The sequence below is a fragment of the Gracilinanus agilis genome, chromosome 2 (genome assembly GCF_016433145.1).
Source record: "Gracilinanus agilis isolate LMUSP501 chromosome 2, AgileGrace, whole genome shotgun sequence".
NCBI classification, from domain to species: domain Eukaryota; kingdom Metazoa; phylum Chordata; class Mammalia; order Didelphimorphia; family Didelphidae; genus Gracilinanus; species Gracilinanus agilis.
The window spans coordinates 335,333,501-335,347,176 of record NC_058131.1 but is presented as its reverse complement, the minus strand read 5'-3'; the positions used below and the strand labels follow the sequence as shown (position 1 = coordinate 335,347,176).

The following is a 13,676-nucleotide window of genomic DNA, read 5'->3' as shown; positions in this document are numbered from 1 at the left end:
TCAAAGGAAGTTGTAAACTTTTAGTAGATTTCCCAAACATTCTTTTCTAGTCCAAAAATCATTCTCATCATGAATATGAATAACTTAAAAAGAACAAGAAATCACAAATGAAGTGATTTAAAGTGAAGAAAGCATATAAAAAAGAATATATATACACACAATGAAAATGTGGTAAAATAAATTCAGAATTAAATACAATGGAATATTTTAAATTTGTCCTCTTAGGGCAATGAGTTTCCCAAACTGGTTAAGTACAAAAATGTATAGTTCCATACTCTTTTATTTTGTGATATCTGGCTTACCTGTTTTTGGTTTTAGTCTTTGTTTTATCAATAACTTTTTCTTTAAATGAGAAAATAGTCAAATACTAGATTGTTTGTGGTTGAGAAAGCAAAAGAAATGAAATAGTTCTGACTTTTCTTTCTCATCACAATCATCTATCTTCTTCCTCTGATACTATTGGTCTTAGCATTTTTCATCAGTCAGAACTCAGCTAAGATTTAGAATTACTGACCTTCTTACAGACCTACTAGCATTCTAATATTCATCTTTGTTAAAATGATATTTAGTAGGAAAACCTACAGTTTGATTTTTAAAATATTGGGAATGTGAAAATACATTATGAAGCTAACTGCCAAGACACATACTCAAAATCAATGTTGTCGATCTTAAACTAAGTCATACGTAAGTCATCTGGCTGAATGTTAGAAAACCACATATTAACATTACCTATGTCTTACTATATTTTTAAATATTTTGTTAAATATTTCATTTGCATTTTCATCAGGTTCCCTAAGCACTGAAAAGGGTAAGGTGTCTGATACCTTAGCCCTAGAAGACCTTACTTTCAATACCTGGTAACAGTTTTCAATTAAGTATGCACTACCAAGCATATAATAGCTTATAATCAGTACTTTATAGTCACAAATTTTTTCCCCCACAATTATCTCATCTTATCTTCTCATCCCAATGAGTTCGGACATATATATTCATGTCTCCATTTTACAGTAAAGGAAACAGGTTCAGAGGGGGTGCCTAGTCACAGACTTGATTCCAGCTCTTGAAACAGATTTTGTATCCTATTCTAACCTGTCTCTTAAAATAGGAAGGTAATTAACATATAACATGTTGACTAAGATAGTGAACCCTTTTTCTCTCACTTTTAGAAAAGAGTCAAAGACCTGGATTCTTGATTCTAAACCCTGCTAGGTCTCTGATTATGGAACAAACCCTTTCTAAACCTTAGTTTACTTATCGGAAAAACTGAGATAATACTTGCACAACCTATTTTCTCCCTAAGGTTATGAGAAAATAATTTTTCCCCAAGGTTACAAGAAAATAATTTTATAAACCATAAAGCACAATCTAAATAAAGGCTACTGCCACCAGGCAGCCCTTCTAGAATTCATCATTATCTCCAGAAACTCATCTTCATTCAAGTTCCTATCAACTCTATTCCTATCAACTCTTGATACTCTCACCTACTACTCTGTACCCTCTGCCCATGAGCCCCCACCTTCCACCCTTAGAAAGGAGAGGGCAGAGAGTGAATAGGACAGAACTCCTTCCACATCTTCTATTTAAAGAGGGGCCTTCAGGTAGGCAGCCATCTCATCAATTCCCTAGTGTTCCTGCACTGGTATGTTCCTCTCCCCCTTTTTTCATTTTAAGTACTCTTTCTCCTAGTGTCCGCCCCTTAAGAGCCAAGGACTATCTTTTGCCTCTTTGTTATCTCCATCACTTAGCACATTGCTAAACATGGACTTAATAAATGTTTTGTGACTGTTTCACTGGCCTCAAACCTTATTTCCCACATCCCATTTCATTGGTACTTTATTAGGAACACAAATACATTAAACCTCATTAAGCAAATAATAGCCTTTTCAAAATTCAAACACAACAGCTATTTCCCCCAGCTGATTAGTCATCCTATTAATCTGGAATAAAAATCTAAAAAGTTCAAAGACCACTTTTTCATTGCATTTCAAAGCAATCAGGTTTCACTATACCATTAAATACTTCCTTTTGCTGATTAATATTCATAACTTTGAAGTTTGAGTCCTTCTCTACCTAATCTCTTCCCCCACCCCCTCTTAATTTTTACACTACACTGAACCAATATAGCCACACAGGCGAAAATTATTAGACTGCTCCCACAGAGGGTTAAAATTAATTCTTCTACACGCTTTTCTGCTATAAACAGTTTAATAGCATTAACAAAAACTGGCAGGAATTCATGTAGACTCCCAACAGAAGAATCATCACACAAAAGCATTAGCTGGCACTCCTTAATTCCAAGTGCACATTTCAAAGGGTGTTACCTCATAAGAGGAGGGATTCCACTGGAAAAAAACACACTACTTTTTTGGTCTTCATCCTTTCCTCCAGGACCTGGAGAAGAGCTTAAACCATTCAAAATGCTGAATATGAAACTAATGCATTTCATTACTCAAAAGTCTCTTTCTAACTTTAGATTATAAAATCCCAATTTGTTAATGCCTCAACTGGAGATCATTTTTCTTAGTGAAAATCAGCCCAAAAGCTGTCTCCTAAATACAGGCATTGAGGAAGAGAAGTCAAATCCAATTCTTCACAAAAGTTGATCCTAACTAAAATGTCAAATTTCTACAAGCACAGTTCCAGAAAGAGATGCAAATCCCTACACCTACTCTTCTTCCCCCATTAGCATCCTGGTTTAAATCACCATTATGATTATGAGAGTGAAAAACACAAGCCTCTTACTGTACTCACTACAACTGCCAATATAATGAAAAAAGATACAAAAAAGTAATAGCCCATTTTATGATCAAGTATCTGACTTATTTTAGACAAAAAAGGAAATTGTCTGAAAAAAATGAAGGTATCTTCTTCTATAAGTGAGGGGCCTACAAAGGTGTAATATTTCATATAGTCAGTTTATTGATCAGTTTTGCTTTTTTTTTTCCTCTTCCTTCCCCCACCCCCTAAAAAAAAACCCTTTGTGTTTATTACACAATTATAGTCTCTGATGCCAGGAGACACTGGCTTGTAGATCACTCAAGTTTGGGGGTTCTGAGTTGCAATAGGGTTAAAGTGGATCAGTCTGGCACCAGTATGATGAGCCTTGAAGCGGAAGTCCCAAGGACATCTATGGAAAGGAAAATCCACCCAAGTTGGAAAAATGGACCAATCTTTGAAGTTGTGTGGGTTGGTCATGTGTGGTTTCATGTTTTCTTCACATGACCAGCACACCATCACAAAAATCTCACCCCATCATTCTGAATGAATTCTTTGGAACTAATTGAAAACTTCGACAAATATACTGCATTTCGGACACATCTGTTTTTGTCAAAAATCTTAAATATTGAACAGAACCTGAAAAAATTTAGCAATTCCAACAAGAAATAAGTGGCCATCAACTACTAAGAAAGAAGAAAATTCTGAATACAGCAAAAGAGAATTTCAAATAGGGAGGCAAAAGGCTGCCACATCTTTCAGCACATGAACACTAAAAATGCCACAGGAATTTTTAATATCCATCATTACTATATCAAAAAGAAAAGGTGAGAAATCTGTGGCAACTATTTCTACTACTATGCATATAATATACTACATCAGTGATGGGCAAACTACAGCCCTCAGGCCTGATGCGGTCCCCTGAAATGTTCTATCTGGCCACATGACATTATTCCTAATCTGATAACTACAATGAGCAGGATACAATTAAACTTCGAAAGAGTTGCCTTAGAAACAGACTGACAGATGAGCATTTCCTTTCCTTTGGCCCCCTCTTTAAAAAGTCTGCCCATCACTGTACTACATACTATTTCAGACTACACAATATTATGCACATAGAAAAAAAATGAATTTATTTCAGAATGACAAGAAGGTTTTTGCCTACATTTGTTAAAGCAGATCTGATCTTAACTATAATATAGCTGAAAATTGATTTTCTATATTACAACTAAATTTTGGAACAATTACTGAAATCATAAGTTGGCTTGGACTTTGATGAGAATTAGTCAAACTTGGTTGCCCAGATCACAAAAATTCTACAATTACACCATGATGGCACAGCCAATTGGATCAAAGTTAACTAGATTCTGTCACATCCATCTTCCATCTAACAACAGAATAAATCATGTGTTTCAGGAGAATGAGGTTTTACTATATCATTCAAATCTGAATTAAGACAACTTTTAACAGAAAAGTTACTCGTCTTAGGAATTGCTATGATATGAAGGCAGACATGATGTTGGGTTAGGGAAGGGAATAAGCTTTTATAAAGTACCTAATATATTCCAGACACTGTGCTAAGTATTTTTACAAATATTATCTTATGTGATACTGACAAAAACTCTCAGAGGGAAATGCTATTATCACCCCATTTACAGTTGAGGAAATGGAGGCAAAGAGACTAAGTGACTTATTCAAGGTCACACTGCTAATAAGTATCTAAATCTGGATTTTAACTCATATATTCTTGACTCTGGGCCCAGTCTATCATCCCAGTCATAAGACAATAAATGTGAAAAAGAGACCATGATCCCAAAGATTCAACTAAAAAACTAGGTGAAATAATAACTTTAGCATAGTTGCAGGATACAAAATAAACCCACATAAATCATCAGCATTTCTATATATTACCAACAAAGGCCAGCAGCAAGAGACAGAAAGAGAAAATTTTAAATAACTTTAGACAGTATAAAATATCTGAGAATCTACTTGCCACAATAAACACAATTACAAAAACACTTTTTAGACAAATAAAGTCAGATCTAAACAACTAGAAAAATATCAATTGTTCATGGGTAAGCCAATCTAATAAAATGACAATTCTACCTAAATTAATACTTACCTAGTGCCATACCAATCAAAGAACCAAAAAAATAATTTCACAGAATTATAAAAAATTATAAAAAATTATAAAATCCATCTGGAAGATGGTCAAGAATATCAAGAGAATTAATGGGGGAAAAATGTGAAGGAAGGTGACCTAGCAGTACCAGATCTCAATCTATACTATAAAGCAGTAATCATCAAAAAGATCTGGTATTGGCTAAGAAACAGAATGGTTGATCAATGGAGTAGATCAGAAACACAATATATAGAAGTAAATGGCCAAGCAATGATAAACCCAAATATCCCAGCTTTTGGAATCACTATATGACAAAAACTTCTGGGAAAACTGGAAAATGATATGGCAGAGACTAGAAATAGACCAATATCTCACACTCTATACCAGGGGTTGGCAACATATGGCTCTCAAGCCATATCTGGGCTCTTTTGAGGGCCAGATATGGCTCTTTCTGCAGGAGCCATAAAGTCAATTTTTTTCAGGCGCTGTTACAGGAGCGCGCACTGTGAGCACTGTACGGCTCTCACGAAATTACATTTTAAAAAATGTGGCATTTATGGCTCTCACGGCCAAAAAGGTTGCCGACCCCTGTTCTATACCAAGATATTAGAAAGGAAGGTACAAATCAAGAGTTAAAAGATAGCAATTCTAGACTAAGCCCTACTATTTAATAGATAGAACTGGAAAAGCTATTTCACTTCAGTTTTAACCATAAAATTAAAATAAACACTACTCTTGACTACCTAAAAGGAATGGTAAAGATTAAATGAGATAATAGACATTAAGACTCTTTCAAAATTATAAATTGCCATAAAAAACAGTACCATTAATCAATCAATAATGATGCCTTGCTCAATTACCTTGACCTTTACCTTCTGCTATTAGTAGGTACAAACTTCCCCTCTCCTAACCTCAAAAAGATATCTGGACCAGTAACTTGCACTATAATTAGTTCTAAGTGGATACCTTGATGATAAAATGTCTTATTTTATAAAATAAAATGAAAGATGCTTCACAACTATGCATAGACGGAAAAGTTCTTATCCACATTAGGGACAGAAATGATCATAAAAGATAAAACAGACAAAACTGATTACTGAATGATAATTAAAATTGAAAGATTTACACCAAACTCAATGCAATTAGAATTAGAAGGGAAATGGAAAAATTTCTTGTAGCAGATTTTTTTGATAAAAATATTCAAGATATGTAGGGAATTCATCCAATTATACCTACAATTATATCATTAGACTATTAGATTCTTAAGATCCCCAATGCTTAGTTCAGTGCTTAGCACATAGGAATAGCTTAAATGTTTACTGATTCAATGAACAATATGAGAAGAACCGTTACCCAACAGATAAATGGTCAAAGGATCTGAAAAGTCAATCTTCAAATCAAGAAATCCAAACTACTAACAACCACATGGGAAAAAAGCTGCAAATCACTAATCAGAAAAATTCAAGTTAAAACAACTCTAAGATATTAAAAAGGGAAATGGCAAATGACATGTTATTGGAGGGAATGTGGAAGGACAACTACATATGCTGTACATGTGGAATAAGTGAACTAGTCCAACCATTCTGGAAAGCAATACTCAAAAAAAATCACTAAAATATATATAATCTAACACAGAGAAACCACTAATGGGCATATATCACAACACCCCCCCCCCAAGACACCAAAGAAAGACAAGTGTGACTATATGAACCAAAAAATTTGTAATAGCATTTTTTAGTTGTAGCAAAGAACCAGAAACAAAATGAGGGCCCATTAATAGGAGAATTGATGAACAAATTACAGTATATGAATATCAAAGAATATTAATGAGACATAAAAAATAATGAAAAATTCTCATAAAGTCCTTTACAGTAGGCAAGTTAGGGCTTATCTCAATTTTATAGTTGAAACTGAAAAATGAAGTGACTTTGCCATACATCTACCAAGTAGGCAGGACTAGAATCTGATAGATTCAGAGAAACCTAGGATGATTCATGTGATCTGGTGAGCAGAACCAGAACAATTTATAAAATGACTACCATGTGGAAAATTATAAAAGAATTAAATTATGAATTGTGATCAATGTAATAACCAAGATTCTAGAAGGCTGATAATGAATCAAGCTCCCCATTTCCTTGCAGAGGTACTAGAGTAAAGATACATAATGAAATATACATCATCTGACAATCAATATGTGGATTTGTTTTGCTTGGCTCTTCTTATCTTTTATAGAAGAGAGCTTTTTGCAAGGAAAGGAGAGAAATTGGAGAATAGTGAAAACAATGTTGGAAAACAGAAAAGAACGTCAATGAAGGTTTAAAAATGCACAGGACATAAGCAAGCATGGGTGGTATTAGAACTTACATGTTATATCTTATACTTTTAAAAAGCAAATATATAATAAAAATTCATAATTTTATACACTGTATAATTCTTTTCTGTTGTTCTTTGTGTGTGGAAATGTCTGTGTTTATCAATTCATAAAAACATTAAATATATAAAATACAAATTTAATGGAATATTAATATACTGCAAGAAATGATGAATGGAGCAGACACAGAGAAACCTAGGAAGAATTGTATAAACTGATACAGAGCACAATCAGTTCTGCTATGAAGCTCAAATTTTTCCCAACAAAATTTTTTATTTGAAAATTTTTATTTAATTAATTTAGAATATTTTCTCATGGTTACATGATTCATGTTTTACATGTGTCATTGATCAAGACCTATTTCCATATTATTAATATTTGTGTTAGGGTGATTGCTTACAGTCTACATCCCCGATCATATCTCCATTGACCCATGTGATCAAGTAGTTATTTTTCTTCTGTGTTTCTACTTCCAGTTCTTTCTCTGGATGTGGATAGCTTTCTTTCTCATAAGTCCCTCAGAAATATCTTGGATTCACTGCATTGCTGCTAGTAGATAAGTATTTTTTTTTTTAATGCTTACCTTCTGTCTTAGAATCGATACTAAGTATTGGTTCTAAGGCAGAAGAGCAGTAAAGGGTTAGGCAATTGGAGTTATGTGACTTTGCCCAAGGTCACACAGCTATGAAGTGTCTGAAACCACCTTTGAACTTAAGATCTCCAGTCTCCAGGGTTGGCTGAGCCACCTACATATCCCTCTGCAAAATTTCTTCATGAGAAATAGCTACAGAAATAAAAAAAATTGCATCATTTCACGATAATTCATAAGCTGAAAGCATTCTAACACCGACTTCCACAAGAACCCTTCATGTCTTTGTCACAGTGAAGTGTCATATTTTATTGTGTATCTTCTGGTACAGAAGAAATTGTGATCAGAAAAGGGTCCCTTGCATTCCTTTACGGCCTTTCCGCTGAGGTTCACAGCTTATGTAGTCTGGGGCAGGGTAATAACTTATATATAAACATATATTTCTTAACCAATTAATACACATAAAATTGTGCCTTTTTTATTAGTTTCCTATCTTTCTTTTATGTCACTGACAAAATTTTAAGCATTGTGCCCTTAAACCAATTTTCATCTTTCATGTAATGATAACATGCCTAAGATTTACAGTAATTTAAGGTTCGCTAAGGCTTAATGTAGATTACGTTCCAGGATCTTAACTAAAATCTCTTGAAGTTGGTGCTAATATTATCTCAATTTTACAAATAAGTAAGCTCAGACATTAAATGAGCCACTAAATGCCGAAGGTAGGATACAAAGCCTACTTTTTCTAACGCCTTGTCTTCAACTCTATCCATTATACTAGCTGCTCAAATATCACAAAAATGAAATAGTTTAGAAAGATAATGATCACATTCATTAATTCTGAGCTATTTATAATGCTTATCAAGTATAACCACCTGTGTGAATGAACAAAGTTCTTCTGCTTTTGATATATAATCACACAATGGTACAACTGAATGGGAGCTAAAAGATCATCTAGTTAGTCCTTCAAAAAAGGAAATGGAGACCCAGGGAGATCAAGTGACTTAACAAAGGGCACAAAGCTAGTCTGAATTACTAGTATCCATCAGTAAATAAGTATATTATAAATTCCTAAAACCATGTTTAAGTTTCATATATTTGAAATATCTAGTGCCATTCATTCTTTTCCACAGTGTAGGTTCTTACTTCATAGGAAGTATTCATTACTTCAGCCATTATTGAGTTGACATTTCTGTAGACAAACATAAGTATAGATATATGCAGTGGAGCCAGTACAGATAATTCTTGCTTTACAAAATGTAAACTCAACTTTACATAAAGAATTTTGAAAGAAATCCAAATGAGGATTCTGAATAAGAATCTGATTGAACTGCTAGCTGCAAAGAATGCAGAAGAAACAGAAGCTTCAGAACCCAGGGTCAATCCAAAAAGGTTCACAGCTGACAGAAGCATTTCATCATTTGATTAAGTCTTTTTCTTGCTAAAAAGATGGACCCAAATATTTCAAGATTTTTAACGTTCAAAGACTAGTTGAGGATCATATTTGTTTGTCATTGTCAGATAAAAAAGGAAAAAAAAGAGTCATGTCTAAACATCTCTCCACAGCTTCATAAAAAATTTGTACAGCCAACCAAGGGCAGTAGGTGGGGAAGGGGCAACAAAATGCATGCTTATGTTAATTTTACTAGACAGTACTGTTCACACTTTATCTTTAATTACCTTTCGTTTCATAATTATTATCACGGTACATTTTATGACTTGTGTTTGTCATATAGGCTAAGTGAAATAGGTGGGTAGGTGCAAATTTGCATAACATAAAAATTGTGTATACAGAGTTCTGTGGAATGCTCCACTAGCATAAAACAAGAACTTTCTGTATCTAAAGTAATTAAATTCTACAACCTATTCGCAAAAAAATGGCAGGTCACCACTTACCTTAAGTGTGAAAAGGCTTATTCGTCCAGGAAGTTTATAAAAGAGTCCCTCACCACCTCGAGAATTGGAATGTAGCATGGCATTGAGGCAAGCCAAGGGGGATGTCCCACTACAACAGACAAAAAGGAAAAGGGAATATAATCCACATATATTTTATTCACTAAGGCCCTCTAACATCTTATCAAGTCAAGTAGGCAAGAAGCAATATATATATATAAAATAAGAATCTTATAATAATTACTCCCCTTTCAAAAAAATTTAGCAGGATCACATGAAGATTATGCAATGGACTATTTTTCAATGTACTGACAAATGTTATCTGTGGAAATATATCCATAATATGTAAACAATTAAAATGACAACAGGTTTACATATAAGGAAACTGAGATCTGAAAAGTTAAGTGATTTTCTTGAGATCATTCAAGCAGGAGAACTAGGACTAGAACCTAGGTTTGTTTGCTGTTTAGTACAGAGAAAGAACACTGGCTCTGGTATCAGAAGACTTAAGATTCAAATCTCACTTTTGAAATTTGTACAGCATTAGTCAGGTCACAACCTCCCTGAGTCCAAGTTTCCTTATAAAGTGAGAATGTTAGAATGGATAGTCTGAGATCCTTTCTAGTTCTACATCTATAATCCTATGACAATTAGAAGTCCTAGTATTTCTTTTCTCGCTACACTGCTAGCCAAACACTATTCAGTATTTTTCAATAATGTTCTGATTATAGTAGGCATTTCATGTTTGGGGGTATTAGATAATAAAACTAGTTATCTGGAAAGTCATGATGATTATAAATTAAATAAAAAATGTTATTAAATGCTAAAAATTCTAAAATTAATTCTAAAAACCAACTCCACAAATTTAAGGAAACTGTTTCCTAAAAAGAGTTTCCTAAAGCAACAACTCCCACTAAGTATTTTCTTTTTTCCAATTACACTTTTTACCAAAAAAAAAATAACTTTTTACAATTGTTTTCTAAAATTTTGAGTTCCAAATTCTTTCCCTCACCTTCCATTCTCTCTCACTCTCTCACACACACACAGATAAGCAATTTGATCTAGTTTATACAAAGTATATTACCATTAGACATGTTGTAGAAGATGACTCATGAAACAAAAAACTACAAAGAAAACAAAGCGAAAAAAAATTATGCTTTGATATACATTCAGACTCCATCAGTTCTCTCTCTGAAAGTGGACATCATAAGCCCTTTGTAATACTCTAGAATCACTGTATTACTAAGTCATTTACAATTGACCATCATACAATATTGCTGTTACTATGTACAATGTTCTCTTGGTTTTGCTTACTTCACTCTGCATCAGTCCATGTAGGTCTTTCCATGTTTTTCTGAAATCATCGTGCTCATCATTTCTTACTGCCCAATAGTATTCCTTCACCATCATATACCACGACTTTGTTCAGCCATTCCCCAATTGATGAACATACTCTCAATTTCCAATTCTTTGTCATCACAAAAAGAGATGCTATAAATACTTTTGAACAAAAAAGTTCTCCCTTCTTCCTTTTTAAAAAAACACTGAGACACAGACATAGTAGTGGCTGGGTCAAAGGTTATGCAGTTTTACAGCCCTTTGAGTATAACCCCAAATTGCCCTCTAGAATGGTTGCATCCGTTCACAACTTCACCAACAGTGTATTAGTGTCCCAATTTTCCCACATCCCCTCCAACATTTATCATTTTCCTTTTCTGTCGTATTAGTTAACTGAATGTTGTTCCCAAAATATTTCTTATAGTCTAATTTAAAAACAGAGAAAATAGAACCAGAATATATCATCACATTTTTTTAAAAGCAACAAGATCAAAAAAACAGAAACAAAAAAATAATTTAAATGGAGACATGGAATATCAAAAACTATTTTTCTTATAATCTTATTAAAGTTAATGTTATAATGTATAAAATGAGCTTTAGAAACAGGCTTTCAGTTTTCTGTATGGTTTTTTTTTAATCCATATCTTCTGCCTTGGAAGGCAGAAGAGCAATAAGGGCTAGGCAATGGGGATTAGGTGACTTATCCAGGGTCATACAGTTAAGGAAGTCTCTGAGGCCAGTTTTGAATCCAGTACCTCCCATCTCTAGGCCTGGTTCTCTATCTATTAAGCCATCTAGCAGCCCTCTTGTGTATGATCTTTAAAATTTTGTTTGTGCATTTTTTTCTATTTCTTTTTGTTAAAGATCATCAAGTTTAGAAGGTTTTTTAAAATTCCAACAGTACTTCTTGTACAAAAAGTCATGTGATAAGGCATTTTAAAATCTCCATCCTCTCCTCAAACTGAGCAAAAAGATCTCATTTATAGGGACAGTCAAGATGGCAGCCAACACTTTTAACCAGCTTACAGTGTACCTCCTCTACAACCACTTACAAAACACACTAGACCAAATTCTATTAGGAAAATCAAGAAAAAGTCACCATAAGTCATTTTCACTAGGGGAGAATGGGGGGAGTGGTTGTAGGGGTGGTGATGGACAGCAGAGAGAAAAATTGGGGGAGAGAGGGAAGAAAAGAAGGGAAGGGGCGGGGGGAAGAGGTGGGGAAAGAGAGGGAGAAATCATGAGAGACCACAGAGAATCCATGAACCAGAGCTGGGAACAGGTGTCAACTGGTAGTTTTGTCACTTATTACCCAGTTCAAGGACAGGGCATGGCAGAGAGAAACAGTTGCCAATAAGATGGGTCCAGCTATGTACATAGCAAGGAACAAGTTCCAAAAATTTGTTGTGTGCCTCTGAGCACTCAATTTTGAACTTTAACCCTACATATAAGCCTGCAGTGGAATAATCGAGCCGAGACTAATACCAAAGGGGAGTCAACAGCTCAATTCCTCTGAACCTCCATAACCTCCAAATAGGCTAATAATGACTAAGTCCAGCAAGTCTACTGAAACTCAACCAGAAAAAAGTCAACAGACCCAAAGTCGGGCCAAGAACCTGTAGAATGAAGAACAGGAGGACAATGAATAGACCTCTCCCCAGATCATGCAACACACTGAGCTATGAAAACAAGAGAATGACATAAAAGATAAATGTTCAGTCCAGAACACTCCCAGAAGGGAGCAGAGAAACCAACACTAAAATCAAGTTCAAATTCAATGTGTAGGCCTGAAGAATGTGCAAACAAAAAAAGAACATCATAAAGAGCTACTACAGTGTCAGGGAAGCTCCATGGGAAAAATACACAGAAGACAATGATTTTAAAATATTTACAAGCAATGTCTTGAAGAAAAATGCTAATTAGACACAAATCCAAACAAGAATTCTTAGAGGAGTTAAATAAAGCAATAAAAAAAGGGAGGGAAAATTTAAAAATTAAGTTAAGAGCCATATTTTAAAAAAAAGGAAAATTAATAAGAACTATGCAAGAAAGCCATAAAAAAAATAATAACATCATGGAAAAAATAACTCCTTAAAAATAAGAAATAGGAGGAATCTGAGTAACTCAGTGGATTGAGAGCCAGGCCTAGAAACAGGAGTTCTAGGTTCAAAGCTGGTCTCAGACACTTCATAGCTGTGTGACCCTGGGTAAGTCACTTAACCCCCATTGCCTAGCCCTTACCACTCTTCTGCCTTAGAACCAATATACAGTATGGACTCCAAAACGGAAAGTAAGGGTTTAAAAAAAAAAGTAGTAGTAGTAGTAGTAGTAGTAGTAATAGTAATAATAATAATAATAATAAAACTAGTCAAATGGAAGCCAATGTTACTATTAGACTCAAGAAATTATAAAATAAGTCAAAAGACTGAAAAAATTGGGAGAGAAAATGTGAAATATCTCATAGGAAAATCAACTGACCTGGAAAACAGACCAAAGAGAGATAATTTAATGATCATTAGACTACCCGAAAGCCATAATTTTTTTTAAAAAGGGGAGGGGGCGTTCAAGAAAATATAATGGTAAACTGACCATATTATCTTAGAACCAAAGAATAAAGTAAAATTGAAAAATTTCACTAGTCATCTCCT

At 34.2% G+C, this 13,676-nt stretch overlaps 1 protein-coding gene across 1 annotated transcript in view; it reads right to left on the bottom strand.

Moving 5' to 3' along the window:
- The window catches only part of ASXL1 (ASXL transcriptional regulator 1), a 63,510-nt gene that overhangs the window by 31,742 nt on the left and 18,092 nt on the right, over positions 1–13,676 (bottom strand). Inside the window, exon 4 of the mRNA XM_044659783.1 lies at positions 9,694–9,802. Coding sequence (XP_044515718.1) covers positions 9,694–9,802 — 109 coding nt within the window. The remainder of the gene's footprint in view (positions 1–9,693; positions 9,803–13,676) is intronic.